General features: G+C 37.2%; 1 protein-coding gene across 1 annotated transcript in view; it reads right to left on the bottom strand.

Annotated features, from left to right (window-relative positions):
- NEK10 (NIMA-related kinase 10) overlaps nucleotides 1-24,513 on the bottom strand; it is a 117,050-nt gene that overhangs the window by 64,712 nt on the left and 27,825 nt on the right. The window contains exon 22 of the mRNA XM_009324212.1: nucleotides 15,544-15,619. Within this exon, the coding sequence (XP_009322487.1) occupies nucleotides 15,544-15,619 (76 nt within the window). The remainder of the gene's footprint in view (nucleotides 1-15,543; nucleotides 15,620-24,513) is intronic.

The following is a 24,513-nucleotide window of genomic DNA, read 5'->3' as shown; positions in this document are numbered from 1 at the left end:
CAGCTGACCCCAATTGTCCAAAGGGATATTCCACACCATATGACGTCATGCTCAGTATATAAAGCTGGGGGAAGAAGAAGGAAGGGGGGGACGTTTGGAGTGATGGCGTTTGTCTTCCCAAGTAACTGTTAGGTGTGATGGAGCCCTGCTTTCCTGGAGATGGCTGAACACCAGCCTGCTGATGGGAAGGAGTGAATGAATTCCCTGTTTTGCTTTGCTTGCGTGCGCGGCTTTTGCTTTCCCTATTAAACTGTCTTTATCTCAACCCATGAGTTTCTCACTTTTACCCTTCCGATTCTCTCCCCCATCCCCCTGGGGGGGAGTGAGCGAGCGGCTGTGTGGTGCTTAGTTGCCGGCTGAGGTTAAACCACAACAGCCTTATATCAAGTTGGAATCCCTCCTGTTTCAATGAATGTCTGTTTTCTCAGAAAAGGGCCAAGACCACCAATTTCAGTCCAAAAAATGAGAAAATCAAGGGTATGCTTGTGTTTCGGCACCATTTCTAGGTTTCTATGAACCAGGTGCCCTGTTTTCATTTTACTAAAACTACTGCAGGATAATTTGTGAGTGTTTAGAGACCAGTGTGAAAAAACACAGATCGACTATATAATCAGTTCTCTGAATCACAGAAGGGGGGGGGAGGGGAGGAGACAAAGAGAAAAAAAAAAAAAAGAAGAAGCTGCTCACCATCAGCATCATCCCAAAGGAGTAAAAAAGAAAAATAGAAAAGCAGTTGCTGCTTGTCACAGTTTTTCTCTGGATAGTTCGCTGTAAGTTACAGACACGCATTCAGTATTATAGCTTTGTAATTACCACTAAAAGCAACAGAAGAAGAAACAGGAGCCACAAAACTGACGGTTTGAATAAAGAGCTTCTGCGAACATTGCTGAAAGCTATTTGCATTTCTCACCTACAAGAAGAATTCAGCACAAGCCTTTTGGGGATATTCTGTCTATCCATTGAGTGATGAAGCTGGAATGGGATTTTCAATCACTAGTTAAAAATTTTGCCTTCACAGTTTTCTATTTTGAAATGTATTGCCGAGTAATTCCATAATTTATTACATTGTCTTCTAACCTGTATACATTTTTCTCATTACAAATTATGTTAAATATTTTTGTAAAATATTATATATATGTAAAATTTCTTCTTCACAAAAGACACCTTTTCAGGCATCCTAAACCTCTGCTGATGCCTATAGAAAAAGTCATCATTTCCACCATTTTTTAAAATGTATGGGAGTAGGGAAGAAATTTACTACCTTCAGTTTGCAATTTTACGGTGTAATAAATCCTTTTGCCAGGAGGTGGGGAATGTAATTTTATAATGGGTGAAGTCAGCTAAGAAAGATAACTTTCATGTGTATAATTGCTCTCTCATCAGTGTAATCTCAACAGTTTCATTTTCTAGTCCAAGCATTGCCTGCCTCTGCCCAGAAAGTTCCTCTACATTCATATAATTTAGTCTATAGAGAGGCAAAAACAATCTGAGGTCACTGAGAGGCCACTAATAACTGTAGGATATAGCAGACTATATAATACCTCCCTTATGTTTTTAGTAAAATCTTCAAAAAAAAAAAAAAGCCTGGTTTGATGTGGAAGGACACTTTCACTGCAAATAGTAGTAAAGTTGTGTAGTCTGTCTCAATCTGAAATGTTAATGAGCACGGAGAAATGTGTAAATACAAGATCCCAGTAACAAACCCGTGTAGCTTTCAGCTACACTGCTGTTGATCAACAATTTAGAGAAATCACTAACTTACTGCTTTCTTTCAGCACATATTCAGTGTCTCTGTCTGAAATAGAAGCAGATGTTTTATACTCCACCTGTTGGGAGTTTTATTTTACAGTTTTCAAAATAAAGATACGGACATCCAGTTAACATTCAAAAACTGATTTGTATTTCTTTGAATTTACAAACCTTTAAGCTTTTATATGTGCTAACATTATACATTATTGCTTAGAGATGCCAAATATATTAACTTTGAAAAATAATTTATGGCCTCTAGCAGTGTAATAAGACAGTGTTCTAGAACACATGAAAAACTGCCAGCGATTCACTTCTAATTCACCCATGTCACATATTAATACAAATCAAATTACATTTTTTAAAAAGTTTACTCTATTGTTCTTTACTCCTATTGCTTTGTTAAACAAAAACAAACAAACAAAAATCATCTTCTTCATACCTAAATCATTAAATATCCAAGGCAGAAGCATGTTCAGAGCACAAGGTCCTCTTCCTAATCCCTAAGTGCAAAGAGTCACTCATACCTGCTTTTTTCCCCAGCAAAACTTAGAGCACATATCAATCTGTGAAGGCCAAAACAGCCTCACATGTGGTAAGTTGTTTAGGCTGTATATTTGAAAAATACTGTAAGCCAAGATGATGTTTTGTTCCTGTTGATCCCAGTCACTCTTTACCACCACTGTCTGCTCTGCTGTGCCAGCACAAGTACCTCTATAGCTGCATTATGCATCAGACCTGATGCACCTGAAAAATAACCTGAATTATTTTTCAGCCAGGTCAGTTCTCTAACCTAGGTCATCATCACATGTTTATGCAAATGCTTATGTTGGCCCAGGAGTGGTATGGCTGTTTTGGGGTTTTTTTTCCACAGTTGGGTTTTTTTTCCTTGAATCATTTCATTGACACAGTTTATATCACAGCCCTAAAAACAACTGGTACTGGCAGAAATTTGGGAGGCTTTTTCTAGGGAAGGGAGATACTAAATACAACTGCCAAGAGGCCAGCTTTATAAATATAAAAGCAGTTTCCACTGAAACACAACTTTCAGTTTTACTCTTGGTTCATAATGCTCAACTGAAAATTTTATTTTACCGTTGCTAAGTAAGAAAAATTTAGTCAATCAAAATATAACTAAACCAAGAAAATGTATAAAAAGCTTCAGAATATCTCTTCTCAGTTCCTCCTTCTGAGCATAAAGCCTATATAAAAAGTTGCTATATAAAGAGCAGAATTTTATTGTGAGGACTTCCTTGTTCATATACAGACCAGTGAGGTACATTCAACTACTATGTGTTCTCCCATCTTTGAACTCTGTACTTTTCCTGCAAGAGTGTACATCTCTGGCAGTTAGAAAAGATTCATGTATTTATCTGACAGACCTTTTTTTTTGTGGCAACTTTATATTTTCACTGCTTTTACACATATGAACCTTTAGCGCTAGTGAAAACAAGTTCTTTCTGAATCTCACGGAGCAGTAGCAAAAAAGCACCTCACTGCATAAGTGCCTTTTCAAAAAGGATCTTTAAAACGGAAGGATACATTTCACTGATGTTCACCGAGTATGCTGCCCAAGAGACATCCATATCTCAACGTTCTCATGTTTGAATACATGGAAAACAACGTGCTCCAAAAATTCCCAGATATGGCAATTGCGCACTTGCTGGGACGCCACTGGGCAATTTCAAAGTCTTCTGCTTAAGTATCCATGGCAGCAGGTAGAACAAAAAAGCTGCCAGTAATTCTCGTAACCTATAGGGGTCATATGTACTTGAAAGCGTTGAAGACATCAACATGACAACTTTGAATATAGTTATGCCAGAAACAGTGTTGCTAGCTGGATAAATCAATCTATGCTTAATTTGACAATGTGGAACAAAGAATTAAACTAAAAAAAGCATGACAGTATCTATCTGCCTCATGCTATCTAAACTGAACTAACTTCTCTACAAGTATGAACAATCTCACTGGGTTTTATATATGTGTGTGCGTGGCTTTGTGTGTCCAAATATATATATATATATGTGCATACATACAGTACTACTCCAAGATACATTTTGGGCCTCTAGAATTATCCAGCCAGAACGATATTCTGTGAATATTTCATTTCAGAAATACAGCAAATGGGGAGCACTTAGAGTATAAAAATTTACAGTACTATTGACTTATGCTGGCAACAAAAATTGGGAGAACTCTCAACATAATACCAGGGCCAAGGTTATCAATATTTAAGTACCCTTACAAGCAGGCTGCAAGTATTGGAGTTTTATGGGCTTTTATGTACATTTATTCCCAACTGAAGGTTTTCTATAAACTTTTTTAAAAAATAGTTAAGCAACTATTTGCAATATTTTTCCCCTAATCAGGATACAGTCACAAATATTGTGTGCAGATATATTGGGAAAATATCCCATAAAGATACAATTCAGTTTGAGTTTGGCCTTCTTGTCTATACACTGCATCTGTTGATCTGGAAAAAAAACTTTCTGTGAGTCAGTGGGTAAAACTACTACACGTTTCTAGGCCTTTACTTTTTTAAAAAACTTGTTTCAAGGACAATTTAAAAAGGCTTGCAGGCTTTATCAGAAAAGGTGATGTTTATAGCAAGCTGCTTCTTCCTTCAGTTGTCTTATTATTACTGAAGAATGTCATGAAGTATCACCTTTCACACTGTAATGAAAATACAACAATTATCTAATTAAGCTCAAAATGTGCATAGCTGTTTCAACTGGTTTTATACTTCTGAATTTTCAAGATTATCATATGCACCTCTGAGTAAATTATAAGGACAAATCAAAGTATCATTAATATGTAGTTTAGTGTTCCAGTATTACATATGGAGCCTCTGGGAGGCTTAAAACAGAAAAACACATTAAAGTTCTAATTTACACCTATTATTCCTTCAGACACATCATGGAACAAATTCTAAAACAAGAGGAAGTATAAGCCAGATAAGCCATAACTTAGAAAATAAAATTCCCCTTCGGTGTGATTTTTGATTTATATTACTAAAGGCAAGCATCACTGCATGGTCCACACATCTGGTGTTCTTATTCATACAAAAATATCTAGCAGATTGTCAAGCTGTCAGTTTTAACAGAAATGCTCTAGATAAATTATATCTGTAAGTTGTGGCAAAGTGCTATCCATGTACATAAAAACTGAAACACTCATATTCTAAAAGGTTCTCATAACATGCATCTGACAGATACTTCTAAGAATTGATTCCTTCCAACCAGAGGTTTTCCAGTGAATTATAACTGCAATTTCTTATAAAATGCTTTGAGGAATTGTCTGAAGTCTGTAACTGTACAAACAGCTCAAGAAAATAAAAAGGTTTTTTCCTTTTACCTATGGAACAGAACTCGGAACACTTAAACAATGGAAAAGGATTTTGCTTTTGAGCGATATGCCTTTCAGAATGAACTTAATTCAGTGCCTTTGTCCAAATAACCAAGCTCATCAAGAAATTGCATGAATATTTAAAACTGAAAGAAAGACACGGAAAAGTAAGTATCTGCAAGAAGATGACCACAAGCAGTAGCAAATCTAATCCTACAACAACTCTAAAATAAACCTAAATCTTGAATACCTGATTTCATATAAGGTGTTAATTTCACCTAACTTTAAACTCCTGTAAGCTAGATTTATGCTAAGCCAGTGCTCCAGCTCCCTCTGTAGCAAATGGAGAGAGACAGGCACATCAAGTGGTTGATTCATCTCATCCTAAAATATCTGTTTAAGATAGATGGGATGAAATTCATTATTGAAGTGCCTATTTTTTTCCATTACTTTCAGTAGTCATCTAGCTGCTTGACTTGACTAAGATGCCTAGTTTTTGAATGACTACATATAAGTAAGATGAATCCCAGCCACACAGAAACTTATTGCTGACAGTAACTTGTTTCTGACAGTAAGGTATGAATTAGATGACTTTGCAAATATTTGGGTTTGTTGGAACCCAATATACAAGATAATTAACTAGTAACTACTGTTCTGTCTAGCAATCACGTTCAGTATGGATTAAATGTAAAAAAAAAAAGAAAGCAGACAGCTGAAGATTTTACCTGAATAAGATGGTAACTTCATTGTCTTCTTTTACATAGAATTTAAAATTCCGAAATCTAAATAAAGTCTGTTGACCCAGGTGCCTGAAAAAACCCTCACAAAAGTCAGTAGATGAAATATGAGCACAGGGTCATAACGTAATAATCTAGGCATAACTTGTTACATATTTCAATATTAAACAAATAATTTATTGTTTGATGGCTCACTTACAAACATCAGCTGAAAAAGTAAAGCTACATGGGAAACTGGGCAAAGACTAAAGAGAAGGAAGGAGGAGATTTGAGATATCACCTCATTCTATTCAGCTCACTCCCTAACTACAGTAAATGGGCACCCTTGAGAAACAGGCCAGAAGCAAAATAGGACAAGTGACCTAAACTGAATTGTCACATGATCCTGTCATGAGAAAAACATTTAATTCCACAGTTTTCTTCTCTAAATTATCTCTAAAATTCCTTCCAGGAATAAACTAAAACCTTTATCAACTCTTCTTGAGATAGGAAGTAGAAAGAAAACACTGTACACCTTAATTTGTAAATAGTAATCAAGAAAACCTACCAACAAATTACATTTACAACACACTCCTGCATCTCCCAATTTAATAACTCAGCACCTTGATCTCTATAAAAACACACAGACTACTTGTCTGCAGTTGGGATCACATAGCTAATTCACTGCTACATCCCTGGATAACACTGTACTACCTCTTTAGTCATAAAATCATTGACCCTTGCTTCTGCATCTCGAACTGTGAAGAGCCTAGACATTGAGTAGTAACCCAGGAAAAGAGCAGAATTCTTCAGCAGAGTAGACAGCAAATGCAGTTATATAAATCTGTTTGAAATCATGGGGTATTTAAATGTAACCTCCTTATGACATTCCTGTAAGCAATGACCAGCCATAACCAAGAAGTTTGAGGACTCTAGGTGTGGAAAATGTCAGTTGCCAATGTGAGTAACATAGTTAAAGGCAGTTTAACTCCAAATTATTAAACCCACAAAAGCTATTCAAGTATCAGCAAATAATTCATTTTTACCTCTCCCCTCTTTCATTCAAAACAGAGTGTTCCATAACACCCATTTTAAATAAGACCCTGATAAGACTACGGATGCATCTCAAGCAGAAAATACGGTCACTTATGGTAAAAGAGGAAACAGAAGGAAAGACTACTGGCTGCTCTGCTTGCAGATGACTCAAACATGAACCTCTTACTCATTTAGAAGGCATCAATGCCCCTTTTAGCATTTCTTAACCAGATGTCGATTCTATTTCTGATTCTAATTATTGTCTTTATTTCAATTATGCTAGAAGATTATTACAAACATTCAGCCTCCCACTTGTTAGTCAATTCTTGACGTGGCTGTTCTTTCAGTCAGATGCCTAGCATACCTCATGCTGCCTCCAGTAATTCTTAAGCAACAGCTGGCCTGCCATTCCTTGAAGCAGACAGTGAATCTACTACTGCACAAAATAGGAAAGGGTAAAAAGAGGACAGCAGACCCTTAAAAATTCAGTATTAACATTTCTCTAATGAGACATGGCCACTTATCACTCTGATGCTTACTCTAATAATGTCTACATAGAGTCCGAGAGCTCTACTCTGTTACAGTGGCATGTGCTTTCACTTATTCTACCATTAAAGTTATCGTAACAACAAAATCATCATTCTGTGCAAAAACTCAGCTGTGGGAAAAAAAACCCAAGAAAAAGTATAAAAGACATGGAAGAAACCAAGGAAAGACTAAGGCAGTTTGAACAATCCTTGACAGAGCTTTGAAATCTGGCTACTATGAAAAAGCAAGCAACTGAACAAAAGCCACGCCAGAAACTAAAGCCCAAGACCCAAGTGAAAACAGGAAATAGCTTTAACTGACCACCAAAGACATGGTAAAACAGCAAACACACTATTAAAGAAACATCAAAGACAGCAAGATGACAGATAATGGCAGCAGAAATTGAAACAGCACACCATATACTGAGCAGCAAAGTAAAGCAGAACAAGAAATAGTGAAGATTTAGAAACAGTAAGGATCTGCCAAGATACCAATACAGCTGACTTCTAAGATAGAAGAGAATGGGAAAAAACAGAAAACACCCACCAAAAGTATTCCAAGTTCCTGCAGTTCAGATGTCAAAGTAACACACTTCATCTAAATGTATCTCATTTGACATTACTTAAAAGAAAAATTAAAAAAGAATTATTTCTAGCAAACAAATATCAGCAACATTGGTCTAAAAAGACATTTACAAGCTCATAAATTAGTTTGATGAAATGACTAATCTTATTCTAAGAAAAAGTGTTCACTCATTAGTATTATTGGTTCCAAAGGGATTATAAATGAAAAGTCTTAAGCCATTGAGGGGAAAACCATAATAATTAATATACATTAAAATAATTATTATACAAGTTCTACAGAAAGAATTATTTCCAAAGTAGTACATTGTTGGTTTATAATCTGTTACATTGGTAGAACAGTACTTTTTTTTTTTCCAGACAGCAGTTTAAATTCATCATGGAGTCTATAGAGTTATTACACACCATACTTTTATTTTTATATTTTTTCAAGCATTAAAGTAACTCTTTAGAAGCTAGATCAGCACCACTCACTTGTTAGAAAACAAGTATAGAAACTAACCTGCACGTTTTCACATTCCCTTTCATCAAGAAAACCTACGCTATGACTTTAAGTTACTTCTAAGCCTTTGTGAGTAAAACAACTCTTTTCTTAGGATACAAAAAAATCCACCTGTACAAACTAGTGCATGTCACTTCCAAAGTGGCCTGCTTTCTTTTAGTCCAAGATTTTTTTGCATTCTCTCCTGTCTAGTATTAATTCATGTCTTATGGTAGGGACTTCTATCATTTCCATTGAAACATTTTTCCAGAGATAAATACAGATATCTTCATGCTTTCTTACTTTTTTCCACATCATTTCCAGTTTTACTCCATGTATAATGCTATGTAATACTGGACGTGGTACTAAGTACATTTCAAATGTGAGGTGACAGTTGTTATTTAGCCAAACTTCTTACTTAATAAAAATGATATAAAGTGAAATCATTTGGTCTTCTTTTTATCAGTCAATCCCTGTCAACTATTTATAATGTTCTTCCTTGAAGTTCATCCAGCTTATCGTTTTAGTAATGGTATGTCCATAATGAAACATAATGTTCTATGCAGAGCTGCACTGTGGCATACAGCTAGAGACAATATTGTCTGCCTGTCCTCAGCTATACTGTCCCTGGGGATTCCACCTCCAATTGCATTGGACTTTTTGCTGACACTTGTTATTATAAACCTGTGCCTAAACTACAACCACACTATCACAATTACTTTTCATTGCTATGTTTCATTCTCAGAGTGAATATTTGTATTAATCGACTTTCAGAAGATCCTCTGATAAAAATGCTGTATTAATATACCGAAAGGATTATTTAAATTCTGTCATCTTTCTAATCAAATCAGCAAACCCTCTCCAGGAGCCAGCTATTCCATGAAGGGCAAAACAAAAGCAACACTAGTTTTTCACTAGTTTTCTACTCTCCCTCTCCCCAAAGTACCTTCAGTTTCCTATTCTCTTGGTTATCTAAATACACCAAACTACTGTCACATGACAGCATGGACTGCAGCTTATTTGGAAGGTAACATTTCAGCTAAGCCTAAACACTTTTCTCACCAAAAAGATTAAACTGTCTCTACTCGCTCTCTGTCACCAAATTTTCACAAACATTGAAAGAACCTAAACTCTTCAAATTTGGTTGAAATTGGTGAAATAGTTCAGAAGAGGCAGAAGGAACTGCTGGAAAAACTGGTAATCAGTTTGATCACTTAGCATCATAAAGCAAGCTAAAAATTAAGTATGTATGAAAGTACAACACACTCCCTTATTTTAAATTACCCTTCCCAACACAAAAATGCTTTAAATAAGTGAAAATATTATCATGTCACCAGAATAAGCAATGAGAAAAAACAGCTATTGCAGATCTCTGCATGAAAGCATATCAAAATATTGATTTATGCAGTGCTCTTACGAGATATGGCTATAAATAGAAGCAGTGACCAGTACTAGAAAAGAAATTTGGGTGACGTAACAGTATGCAGACTGTGTTGTAGTCCATAAACAGAAATTAAGATGAAAGAATATTTTCTCCTCCATGGCAGAGAAGATGAGAGGCACAAGTAAAATAGTACCTCTAATTACCACAAAAATGAGTTTTCTCAAAACACCACAAAGAGAAAACACCTCAACTTTAGCACAAAAAGCCAAATCTTATATAACATTGTTCTGTGTATCAGTTTTCCAACATTTTAGAACAATTATGCTTCAAAAATATCACATTAGTTCGCCAACTAACATGAAACATCCTTACCTACTTCTTAATGATACCTGAGGGGTCTGTTCTTCACAGTTTCCCAACAGCTTTTCAAGATCAGTCAAGTTCTCAAGGAATTATGATGGGATTCTCTATTCCATCCCAATCTCAAAGTTTACTTCATTTCCTAGAGTTTTTCTAAAATTTCTGGATACATATACAATTACAAAAGCAGTTATCGTAACCATGACTCGGCTAACTTTTACTTGTATCTCTTGATCTGCTGTCGATACATCCCCTTCATAAGTTACAATCCTTTTTGTGAAACAAAAAAATGGCAGGTATACATGAAAGGAAACATCATTCTCTATAACCATGTATGATTTGCTGTGTCTCTCCTGGGAAGTCCTTCGAGACAGCAGGATAATAAAGACTCTGTCACCACTAACTTGGAGCAGATTGTTTCTGGTGACTTATGAGCTGAAAAAAGACTTCTGAATTCATTATCAATTCCCTAAAGCAGTCTTTTCCTCAATTTTTAATGTATTAAGTGTAAACACATCCATTTAATACATTTGGTATTCTAAACATACACATTGCTGGATTTTTTTAATTCAAGGACATAACCAATTAAAAGGAATTTAATTAGTATGATAGTAGAATAAAACTTAGTATGAAGTAGAATTAAAAACCATCACATTTACAAAACATAATTGTATAAGCCCCTCTCTAAACATAGTTTTATGATGACACAGTTTTTAAAAAACTGCATTAGCAAACTGATTCAGTCAATCCCAAAACCAAACATGTTTGGTACATATAGTGAGGTGTTTTTATATGAACCACTCCACACAATGCTGCATAGCCAAATTTAAACAATAAGCATCAGACACTACTTCTGACATTTGTTATTTTGTTTCTGTACTACATTGTCTGCTCCAAGAAGGGTGAGTTGTATCTCAAACTACCCAGAACTATTATCCTGCCAATTCAGAAGAAAGCAGTTTCTGCCACTCTAAAATGACAATGCTGTCTCACAGCTCTTTCTCTTCCTCCTTACCTTTTTTTTTTGTGCAGGAACAATTGCTGCTCTTGGTAGATATGCATTCCCAATATTTTGATTATTTTATAGCCCTTCACATCTACTTAAATCATACCAAAAAAACCAAACACGAAAGTATCTAGTCCAAGCACTGATTAAGTCTATAGGCTCTGACTTCTGTTTCATGACTTGTGTTAAAACACTCCATCAGTTCACTTCATTCCTTGTGAATAGATTTCCATATCAAAAAGCCCACTGTCACACACAGTACCAGCCAAGTACCTTGAAGGTGGCACCCAGTGCATTCAGCTGTTTGCAAAGCCTTTTTAACATTCTTACATTATTGTGACATTGGAAAGACTTTAATGCTTTAGCCTGTCATTTTAAGTATTACTCAAGCATACATGTTAAATACAAAGACATCAGTACTGTGTCCTTGTTCTCTTTTCTGATGGCAGACAGGCAAGGATCACTGCTTCCATGATTTTGCCTGTGGAGTAGAACTGACAAGTAATGTCCCAAAAGAACACTTACTGAGAGACTGCAACATGTAAGTGACATTTTATCCTCATGCCTACATCTAAATAACTGGACAAAGAGGTAGAAAAAGAACTGCCAAAGTCCTAGCTCTGATGTGAACTTCCATATAAAAAGACAGGGCATGAGAATAATAAATGTGGTATAAGCAAACATAAAAAAAGAATATATTTAAAGCTACAGAACACTACTCTCAAACAAAGATTTCCTATAAAATGTGAAAAGACCCAAAGACATCAGCAACAGAATCTAACAGGGAAAAAAAAAAAAAAAAAAAAAGAAGTGAATATAGATAGGATAAGAAAATTACAACTCAGTGAATTACAACTCAGTGACCCTGAAGGCCACTGGGGCATAGTTTGGAACCTGACACTTCTAAAGACTGATCTAACTTGCAGACATTTTACCCATAACTGTTGTTTAAAAGAGCAAAATAAATTCCAATCAACAGCTTCTCTGCCCAGAACAAAACAAATCAATTATTTCAGAGGAGCTGGAAAAGATGGCACATAACTAGTTACACCAAATTCTTACTACACTTAACTACCCAAACTATCACTCGCAGATTGTGCAACTGGCTGGACGCCAGGTGCCCACCAAAGCCGCTCTATCACTTCCCCTCCTCAGCTGGACTGGGGAGAGAAAATATAATGAAAGGCTCATGGGTTGACATAAGGACAGGGAGAGATCACTCACCAATTACCATCACTGGCAAAACAGACTCGACTTGGGGAAAAAAACCCTTAATTTACTGCCAATCAAATCAGAGAAGGGTAATGAGAAAATAAAACCAAATCTTAAAACACCTTCCCCCCACCCCTCCTTCTTCCTGGGAACAGCTTCACTCCCGATTTCTCTAGCTCCTCCCCGCCAACAGCACAGGGGGATGAAGAATGGGGGATGCGGTCAGTTCATCACACGTTTGTTTCTGCCACTCCTTCCTCCTCAGGGGGAGGACTCCTCACACTCCTGCTCCAGCATGGGGTCCCTCCCACGGGAGACAGTCCTCCATGAACTTCTCCAGCATGAGTCCTTCCCACAGACTGCAGTTCTTCATGAACAGCTCCAGCATGGGTCCTTCCTGCGGGGTGCAGTCCTTCAGGAACAGACTCCTCCAGCGTGGGTCCCCTATGGGGTCACAGGTCTTGCCAGCAAACCTGCTCCAGTGTGGGCTCCTCTCTCCACGGGTCCACAGGTCCTGCCAGGAGCCTGCTCCAGCACAGGCTCTCCATGGGGTCACAGCCTCCTTCGGGTGCATCCACCTGCTCCAGTGTGGGGCCCTCCATGGGCTGCAGGTGGATATCTGCTCCACCGTGGACATCCATAGGCTGCAGGGGGACAGCCTGCCTCACCATGGTCTTCACCATGGGCTGCAGGGGAATGCCTGCTCCGGTGCCTGGAGCACCTCCTCCCCCTCCTTCTTCACTGACCTTGGTGTCTGCAGAGTTGTTTCTCTCACATATTCTCACTCCTCTCTCTGGCTGCAGTTGCTGCTGTGCAGCAACTTTTCCCCCTTCTTATGTTATCACAGAGGTGCTACCACCATCGCTGATGGGCTTAGCCTTGGCCAGCAGTGGGTCCGTCTTGGAGCTCGCTGTTATTGGCTCTATCAGACACAGAGGAAGCTTCTGGCATCTTCTCACAGAAGCCACCCCTGTAGTGCCCGTGCTACCAAAACCTTGCCATGCAAACACAATACAGCATCACTCACAGACTGTGCTATGCTTCAGGAGTATTTGGGGAACCAGTTAAGGCAGTCTTGCAATCACCTTACTTTTGCTCACTATGAAGCAGTATATGCATTAGTTTTCAAGGTATGGGACTTGAATATTTAACACATTACAAGGACTCACTCTTGAAGCCACTTTAGGATTTAGTGATTTCTAGGGCTTAAGTGTCAATCATTATCATTCTAGCCCTAGGAAATCACAAGTAACAATTTCAAAAGTGGCAACATGAATTATATTCAATTGCCGAATGTCTGAGTTTGACTCTCCCTCTTAATTCAGAAGAGCCACCAGTAGCTCCCCCGATAGCTTGGAATCTTTAATTACTTATTACGAGCACGCAGGCCAAGCATTCTGGCAGGTATATGGCCATCATATGTGGTCACCACAGCAGAAAAGAAGATTGAAGACGAGTGACATCAAAAAGGCCTGTAAACTTCTGCAAAAGATCCTGTCAGTGCCCCAGCCAGTGCAGTGGTCTTAGAAGAAATTTAGGATGAAACCACTTCCAGTTTTATTTAGGATATAATGTTCTGTCAGTTTTTCTCCTTATTGGCAGGGATTTTGTAAATTAAAAGTTCTGATGAAAACAGAAAACAATATTAGAGTATAGACTGCATGCTGTGCAACATTCTTGGTTTGTTTACGTGTCATTCATTGTAGTTTTCTTTTGCTATTCCCTATGCCAAATAAACTTCACTTTATTTACAGGAGCTAGAATTGGCAATTTATAGTAGCGGGAGCAAGAGCACCAGAAAGTCCCTAAAAGAAGAAAACCAACTTCTGACCTTAGAAAGCTAGACACTGAGTAGAAGCAACAGAGTGACTCTGACAAGAGGGAAAAGCAGCAGTATGTAAAAAGGTGTTGCAAAGAGGCTGGAACAAGCCCATGCAGGCATGAGAAATCTCTGGATGTGCAATGCTTCAGCTGAACATATTGTAAACATATTTCCTTAATAAAGTAGTAGTTAGGGTAGGCAAAGCTTAACCAATAATTTTGCAAACAAAGAGCAAGATCCAGAACTGTGGCACAGATTAGCAATTCCTTAATTGATTTCTGATGTTAGCATTTCAATCAACAGAAATTCTCAGCTTAGATGGCAGGCCCAGAACACATCAACTGCTATTAGATGAATACTGAGCTTGTGCTTTCCACAATTCAGATTTTTACCCAGATTACATTTGCTCCCTTTTGTTCGCAATACAGTAACCTCAATTAACAGGCATTTATTTATACATCATGTAACACAAAAATCAATACTCTGCCCTGCCCACAATTACTTTTGTTTGAGAGAATCTGACATGCATATAACACTCTCAATTACATACACTGTTTATATATTGAGGGGAACCTTTTGGATAGGAAATGCTTTCTATTCCATGCTCTTGAGAAAATAAAACACAAGTCAATAGTAATGTAGGACCTTAGGTAGCTATATTGGTACCGCAATTTAACACAATATGTTTCCTCACTTTGGCTTGCTTACAAATGGGATGCCAAAGGAAACTGCAGCTCATTCAGCAGACTGAATAATGTATTGTCTAAGGCAAAATTTTAGAGCAGTCATTTATGCATTTACTAAGCTTAAATTGCAAACAATGCGTGTCATGTTTTTCCACCACTGAATATTTCAAACTTCAGAAAATATTTTTTCAGTTCAATTATTAAAACCAAATGCCTACTGATCCAAAACAAATCCACTAGCGCCAATTTCAAATATTTTTCAGAAGGTAAGTTGTCCACACGTACAATGTAACTGAACAACAAAGCCGCAGTTACATTAAAAACCATTAAAATTAATTTATATTGTTTACATATCTCTTTTTATAACTCGAAAACACATTTCTTTATCTATAAGGATATAGATAGATGAATAAGTTACTACACAACCACAGTTACTTCATTTTTGCACCAACTTAACCCACAGTAACCGCCACGTGCAAGAAGAGGCAACAGCAAAATAGGCAGGCAACCGACTACTGCAGAGTAGCTGTGGGTGGGTAACTTGCACCTTGTTCCTTACTCCATTGTAACTTGCCTGTCTGCTCCAAAAAGTAACCATGAAGATGGAAGTCACTGGACTGAATGTTGTATGCAGGAGTACTTACCATGAGTATAGAATGGTTCCCACTACTGATGCAAGTTTGCTGTTTTCTTGCTTTTGCTTCGCAAGCCCAAAGTCAGCTACAATAAAGAAAAAAGATTCACATGTCAATAACCACCCTCTTTACATGACAATCAGTGCTGGTTCACAACAGCTGAAAAGTTGGGGGAGGGTGGAAGGAGGGTTTGGGGTTTTTTTTATCTTTTACATTTCACCGTACTGGACCATACTATCTTCCTATCTCCACATTAATCAAGAACGTACGTTTGAATCAGGCCTACCAGCTTATTATAAACACACCTCTGATGCTTTCAATCTAAAGTACATGACCAGTTTCAGGTTTCTATTAATATATTCCAATCAACTGCATGACAGTGGCAAGTATCAATAAGCAGTGATCTAATGCCTAAATTAATGAAAAGAAAAATGTAATGAAGTTAGTAATTATTTCACTTTCCTTCAAATTATGATAGCTGGGAAGGGCTGACTTCCTCAGAAATTTAATTTCAAAGGAGTACGGGGGGGGTCTAATATCTGAATAGTTCATGTTGAAAGATTGCATTTGGTAAGAAATAATGGTGAATCTTAGCCTTACCTTGTGACAAAAGCTGTAGATTTCAATGATCATGCAATTTTGTTAATACAAGTGCCTTTTGTGTAATTATCAGGTAGTCTTTCAGAAAATTGTCACACACAGTCTTTAGAGAAGATATTTTTAATCTAAGTTCCATGCAAACAGTTCAAGTTTATTTTTTTCAATTCAATACTCTACTGCTGCCTCAACGCAACAATGCAGCTAAGACACATTACACTTTATTAAATCCAAGCATAGAGAGCAAAAGAAAATCGCTGTACTTTAAGTTAAAGTCTGTTAATATATTTTGTATTGTAATACTACTTCAGAATTGGGAAGATTCGTGTGGTAAATAATATTGTTTAAAATATTGTAAGGCTCCTGTTCTACTTGGACAGAGCCCACAGCATTCCTATTCCAATTGTTTTTACAGTGAGATAGTTCATAAACATTTTAGTTAAAAATGTTTCTACTCATCAAAAAAGCTACCGATCAGAAGAAACACAGGTAAGAAAAATTAGTTTCTGTTGGCCCTTGCTCAGTGTGAGCCTCAAAGGTCTGAAAAGGAGTAGAACTCTTATTCAGAAAGAGTCTTTGATAAAAAAGCCAAATCTAGGTACCCAGGCCACCGATCATTTTTCTTTGAACAAAATGTTCAAAGAAGGACTAGCTCTGCAGTGCTTGGAAAATATAAGTAGAAAGAATGCTAAATTAACAGGATCACTGAGAAGCCTCCCTTTTGCCCTTGAGTTAAGACAGTCCTCAGGGAGTTCACTCCAGGGAATATTAATCCCAAAAGGACCAGAGGTTTTTGCAATGTTGATACTTCCCTGAATTAATTAGGGTGAATCATTCTAAATTCCCTCCTTTGGAATCCTTCACATAATATTCTATGAAGAAGGAGTATTAAGACATTACATCAATGAATAAACTCAGTTCCTGGTGCTTGAAAGATTTAGGAAAGGGAAGAGGAGAGCTGGACATCTCTGTTCTGGAAGAAGTAGTCTATTTTAATACAACATTAGTGATTATCTGGAAAAAAGAAAGCAAAGGAAAAATCAGCCGCATAGAGTAAATATATTGTCTTCCTTTTAGGCTCAGGTCCTTAGAAACGGAGGAAAAAAAAACCCATTTCACAGGCAATAACTTTTTCCAAATTCTGCTAAACCATCTTGACACCAGCAGGAAGCTCCTAAATACAACTGGTGCTGCCAGAGCTAAGGAATGTAAAGCAGAGGACAATCAGCTTTACATTAAACTTAAATGCTTTTTCTTAGCTTCTTCAAGCCCATAGTACAGAATTGAATGAAAAGGAACTGGCAAATGTTGAACTGCATTGAACTAGTGAAATTGCTTCTTTCAATTTATTTAGGCATCTGTCTGCAGCTTATAAATTGGTCTACAACTTTTAATACTCCAGGATTCTTTATTTGGTATTTGATGCCAAAAGTTGCTACAATAACTAACAAACAAATGAAATAATTTCTGAGAACTGTGAGAGGCCTGCCTCCCATACCATTAAATGAAGATATGACCAAATATAAAGATGACCCCTATTAACTGGTATTCATTGTTTCAGCTGTGAACTGAGGCTTGGTTAATGAGGACCCATTGTGACAATTCATATTTGGCAATTACCTGAAACAGCTTCACACCATAGCAGTATGTCTTTTAGAAGCGGGAACAGAATTGTGAGAGCAAGATAACTCAATACTTGCTCAACTTCTTATGAACTTTACCCAAGTGTCAGCTTTTATCACAGAGACCTACAGGAATCTTTGACCTGATCTAATGATTCTTATGTTATCATCTTATTGGTTACTCCTGAAATTCAAAATCCTAATTATTAAAGAAAGCATTCTTCCTGAACCATCTCGATTTACTACAGTTAATTCATCCAGTGGTACACAAAGCATTACGACATAGCTCGTAAGTACAGGAATGGGCCCTTCCTCAGAAGCTAGACCTAACCAATTCACACATATCTGTGTGAACACAGATGCATCTGATCACAAATCTCACCAATTTCAGAATGAAAAACAAAACTTACAGCTTCCAAATATTTTCCTACAGTTTCCATTCTCACTTACGTAAAAAAGTAACCTACCAATTAACAGAAGTTGCGAGTACTTGCTGGAAGGAACCATATCAATGCTGACAATATCATCATAAATATCAGTAAAATAAAGGTGCCAGAGAAAAATGGAAAAGAAAAGCTCTTCGAGAATCATACTGAGAAGGCCAGTGAAAGCTTTGTAAACCAGTAAATCAGGTGAACCAAAACAAAGTCTGGTAAGAGGGCAGTCAGGCCATCCAGCCACCGCCAACATCAGGATGCAGAAATGCATGCTGCATCAGTCCATCCAAAGGGGAAATTATAAACCCATCTCAGTGACTCAAAGCAAGATTCTACGAGAAAGATGAGCTAGTAACCCCCTGCCATAAAAAAGACCAGCCCTGCCCCTCTTTTGCACTGTCTCTGGAAACCAGCTCATCTGGCACTTGTGTCCTGATGAGTTTAGCTCACCCTTTTTCTAGGCTAGTTTCATGCTGCTTTAATCTAGCCCCAGACCTCATATTGCAGTCCCACAATCATTGAATTGTCTACCACTTCAGAGGATTCCTGTTGCCCTCTGTAGTCTTGCAATGCAGGAATAAAATTGGCATTAGAGAGGCAACTCCCTCATCCCCCCAAAATAACAAACCCCCTCATTTTGACTGTTAGATTGTCCCACCTTCCTGAAAAGTAAAAATTACCCCTTTTGGACCAAAAATAAAACAAACAATGATTATTTTGTAGTACAGCTGAAGAAAACCCCAAATGCTAGTCGATGACCCATTTCCATGAGAAAGCAGTCTTGGAGCTTTAATGGCACCAGTGGAAAGATCCATCTACCTGCCCAAAAAGAGAGTTGTCTGTTGCTGCAAAACAATGGTTGTTTTCACCTGCACATGTCATTTTGGAAAATGATACCTTTTCCGGTTTTAAACACTACTTTAAATTTTTCAGGTTCATGTGAATTACATGCATATCACCAGTACAACTTATTGTACCATCCTAATACATGACAGTTTGTAAACTGAGGGGAATGGTAGGTGCATCAATCTAGCACACAAGTTTTATAAAATAAAATTTCCATGGTAATAGTTTTTATAGTGCTTTGTCTACTGTGCAACCTCAACTGACATAATTTCTTTACATCTAATTTCTCTAACGGTTGGAAGTTTGGCATCCTTCATTGAAGATGAAGATTATTTTTAAGTCTGTTCAAAGACAATAAAAAACTAACAAACTTTCACCATTAGATGGATCTTCATACGCTATGACTAGACATGCAATTTCACCAGCAATTAATTACCAATAGTCATATCTCTCCACGGTATTATTATATTTGACTAGATTTTGTACTGTGATTTTAAACATTAAGCCTTGAGGGTTTATTCCTCTGTATATCAGGAATCTAGAAAACAAAACTTTTTTTTTTTAAATTCATTAAAAAATAGTCAAACAACCATGCAAGACAGTCCTCAAATAGGAAGAAAAATTAACACAAAATGATGCAGTCATAATCCTTTAGATTCTGAAACACCCTTCTTCACTTGTTTACATTGTGTTTAGGGTAGCACAGTAACTGATAATAAAGTAAGATTGTTTCAGAAAACATTACCATGCTGGGGAAGAGGGCATGAAGGGAAGAGAGAACTATGAAAAAATGAGTAGGCTGACTTGACTACTATCTTAACCTCCTACAGAATGATCTCTTCAACTTTCATAATAGCTGAATTACAAAAACTTTCTAAATCTTAGCAGCCTCTTTAAATGCGCATTTTAGGTACGTGCAATGTTCTTTTCTCTTTTTATTGACAGAATCTGTTTTTTCATTTGCCATTTTATTTCCCAAAGATTTCACCTAGTAGATTGATCTTGTACAGTAAAAACAAGAGGAAAATTTTCCAGATATTACATCTTAACAACACTGATCTCATATTTGCACATTTGTTGCCCTAATTTATATTTGAACCCTACTTGAAAATGCCATTAATTTTTCCTAAAATCAAATGTGCACACAAAGACCAAAAGCAAAGTAAAAAAGGAGGATGAATGGAGTATCAAATTCACCACATATGTGAACTTCAGACCTACTCAGGTCAGATTTTCACTGTGTCCCCATTGAACAGTTTCTTCTTCTACCCTGAAAGGCTCAGGATGAGACAAAAATCACTTTGCTTCTCTTCAGCAAGTTTGCAACTGTAATCAAGAAAGTTTATCAGCAACTGACTGAATGAATTTCTCATCATTCCCAAATACACCTTTCTAGCTATTCTATCATTCTCCTTTCTGTGTGCTAATATCAACGCTTCGTAAACTCAGTCTACTCTCTGTCAGTTTTGTGAAGTTTGTAACTTCTGCACTAAGAACTTTAGCATTGATCCACATCTAGAACTGAGATTTGTGGAGAAAGATGTGACTGTGCTATTAATCCACAAATAGCGTCCAGAACGTTTGATTTATAGTGTGAATGTAAACAAGTGGAAAATTCCACTCAGCTTATTATGGAAGCTTTGAGAATTAAGCACTACAAGCATTTCCTTGAATCTTGATAGATGGAGGGTAGCAATTCTGATAATGAAGACTGGTTAAATGAGCCATATGATCTGCAAAAAAACTAGCACTGATCCAAGTGACTCTGAAAAGTAGTGACTAACACACAACAGATACTAGTTATATCCACTTTACTTCATGGCCACTGGTTCTCTGGGCAGGGCACAGAATCAGGAGGCAACAGGTCTCGTAAAAAGTGCACTCAACAAGCAAGTATTCTGAATTACAAAATTAACAGGTAGCTTTCTTCCAGCATCCAGCAACTATTTGAACTTTTCAAGTCTCATTCGCTTCACCATTCTGACAGTTCATGTCTGCCTGCTATAAGAAGTATATCAGACAGGTGAGTGTCTCAAAACTAGTACTCTGCTGCTATATAGTCCTAGGTTTCAGTTCCATACAGATCCTTTCTGCTGCTATTGTATCATGTGTACTAAACATTAAACAGACCGTGCCACTCAAAAGAGCGTATGGAACCCTTCACAATTCTCCTTGATATCAGACCTGAAAGGTGTCAAAGTGATTCCACACAGCCCTCTTGGACCATCAAGATCTAAACCTTACTGCAACTAGATGACATTGAGGAAAAGCGATGATATACAGTCTCCTGTTTTGTTCTACAAACAGATGCAGCTATGGAGCTCTAGACAGAAATATGCTGTGCTAGAAACGAAATACAGCTGCAGTAAAAAATACCTGCAATAAGAGCAGATACACATTTTGAATTCAGAAAACTAACTTCTCACTGTCCTCTATAAAAAGGCTGGGCAGATTAAACTGAGAGCCACAGATAATATTGGTTCAATGAATCTCTAAAACCCTGTACAAAAAACCCTTTCATTCAGGCTGTGCCTAAAATTCTACTTTTTTTTGTGTCAGAAATTATAAATCAGACATTCATCCTGACCAGAGATGTCCAATTTCAGTAACACTTTTCTACCAATTTAGAATTAGATGTTTTATGAAATTGCAGGTTAGCATGATTTAATATTTATATTTCATAGCATTTGTAGGTCAACCAATTATGATTAAATGCTGTACCAACATATAAGAGATGGTAGTTATGGCCCCCTTCCTATCAAATTTACATCAGAGATGAAACAGAACAAATGAGTAGGGTGGGCAGTTCCAGAGACTACATAACAACAGCATGCTTAAAGTTCTATACAGTCAGAAACAGAGATCTTATATCACCACTAGCCTGGCTAGGGTCAGACTGTAAATGTCTGTTTCCATTTGTAACAACACACGACTTAAAGAGCCTGAAAAAGACTGGGATAATTCAGATTTAATTGACGTGTAAAAGATGTCATAGGAAATGCAAAGGAAGTTATATAATCTTCACATTAGAATGAAGCACCTCCTGGGCTTAGGACTTTCATTTGTATCTTGCATAAGTTTAAAAACAAAACAATAAACAAAGACCTGGATAAGGATAGTGTCTGATCACAGTCAGTACTTAAGAAAAAGAAAATACAGTGTGGATATACAGATTAAAAAAATTCTTCCTACTATTACCTCAGGTATTCTTTTCTCAGTAAAACCTATAGAAATTATATTCAGAGACCATTTCTAGAAAAGGCTCCTCATAGCTTAATCTTACATTGTGCCAGGCTGGTTGCAGAGTTCTCTTCCTGTATGAATTCTAGTTTTCAGCCATCTTTCACCATAGGTTCCTGCCTACCAAGTTCTGCTGGAATTGTTCTGCAAGGGCCACCTATATGTAGCAATTTCTCCATGATGTCAGCACAAGCAAGCATGATTCTTTAGCAGGTTTATTTTTTTCTGTACTGACAGCGAGGTGGGAATGTCTCCCACACTATGCACTCCTTTCCTTTTCAACCAACGTAAACTCAGAAACTGTATGAGAGGTCTTAATGGGATTTGGAACGTGAGCAGCTCAGTTCTCACATACGTGGTGAGAAATGCCTACCTGTGGGCCCCAGAACTTTCTTAAAGTAGTTCATTGTTGGGGCTGCTGCATAGCCATGCACAGTACAGAATGAAAGTCTTAGCCTATAGAAGCACTTTGCTCCAGTGTATTGCTCACTTTATTCTTTTTTTTTTTAATCAAAATCTACCATGAGAGTCTGAAACTAAGGCACTGCTCTAAAGACAACATACTTGAAGAACGTTAGTTACAGAGGAAGAAGCTGCCTGTGTTATACTGTCAGCCTGCAGATTCTCATAGCAAAAGATTAACAGGAGTTACTATTTCCAGAAGGACTGATTGAGGAAAAGAGAATAGAGCAGCATTATAAGATATACAAGCTTCTTTTATGAACCAAAATAATTTGGACCATCAGAGGCCATATCTTAATGACGTAGCCACACAACACTGCTTTACGGGTAGCCCATAGGAGTATTACTCTAGTTAGATCAAGATAAGTTTTGGACAGTTTTGAGATTTGAAAGACTCCAGAAAATTGAACTCACTCTCTTTAGGATGACTATACAGCCTGTAAACACGGAACTACAGTTCTGAGTAGATCTTAGAGCAGACCCTCTCCTTTTGTAAAAGCTGAGAGGTTAAATTCACTGCAGAGGCAGATTTAAGATTTGTCAATATTTGAGCGTACGCTTCCACCTTCATCTGACATTTTGTATTAACTTTCATCTAGAATCACTTGAAATTCTCAAATGGACAGTATACTTATCCACAAATACTGTGAGACATAATTATCAAGATCGCAAATGCTCCAGTCTTTGGCATACGTGGACTGTATGAGTTAGGCATAATACCACAGCATGCACCAATACAGTACATATTTACTACCATCAGAAAGAAAGTAAATTATTCTTAATTTCATAAGGTTGTAAGACAACAAGGCTCAGTAAAATTCAGAAGTAATAGATAAAAGGTCTTCAGCAGCCTCCAAAAATTCAATATACACTGGTATTAAAGTACTAAATAAAGTAAGTGTTTAAATATTGCAATAGTTTTGAATTAATCACTGTAGAAATGGTCAAAATAAATTTCAGTTCTTCCAATTTTCCTCAACTCCCGTAAATCTTTGACAAAAATATAAATGCTTTTCAAGGGCAACTTTGAGCTTACATCTGAAAGTACATTTACACTTCTATATATCTAGATTGGACCAGAGGTAAGGCAAAGGTGTTAAATCAAGACAAGAGTGCCCCTCAGTGGCAGTATGTTGATATAAAAAACAACTATATGATACTTTAAAATAATATTCTGAATATTTATTTTCATCACTCAGGGACAAATGCTTCATTAAATCACCTTCTTTCAAAACTATATCATTACTAAGAATCAGAGATTTTTAGCACATAAAATTTAATAATGAATGAATTTAAGTAGTACATCATCAGGTATAAATATTTACTATAAAACAACAGTTGCTAAATACTAAACAGTTCGTTTAGTAAGGGCTGATGAAAAAGCAGGGCCATCATGGGGAGAGGAGGAGGAAGAAGGCAGAAACCACCCAATCCCTGTCCCTGAGTGAGCTGTGAGATATATGAAAAGATTTCAGTCATCGTCCGGGCGAGCACATTGTTACCTGGATGCTCCAATGCTGGGATAATGGGGCCAGTAGCCTGGAATTAGAGGGTAGGGAAGCCAAGCAACTGGGATCACTTTCCAGGGAAGGAGGCATTGACAAAGTGATTGGAAAAGGGGCACAACCCCTCAGCCTTTGGAGGCGACTCCTGTCAGGTATGAAGGAAAGATATTCCTTCAAGGAAGATGTTCTATATTTGCCCAAGCAAATGGAGAGAGGTATCCAGTACCTGAGGGAATTAGCCATGCTGGAGGTGATTTATGGTGACCTGGA

The sequence above is a fragment of the Pygoscelis adeliae genome, unplaced genomic scaffold (genome assembly GCF_000699105.1).
Source record: "Pygoscelis adeliae isolate BGI_AS28 unplaced genomic scaffold, ASM69910v1 Scaffold25, whole genome shotgun sequence".
Lineage (NCBI taxonomy): Eukaryota > Metazoa > Chordata > Aves > Sphenisciformes > Spheniscidae > Pygoscelis > Pygoscelis adeliae.
Note: the sequence above shows the minus strand (reverse complement) of the source record. Positions and strands in the feature narration are given on the sequence as shown.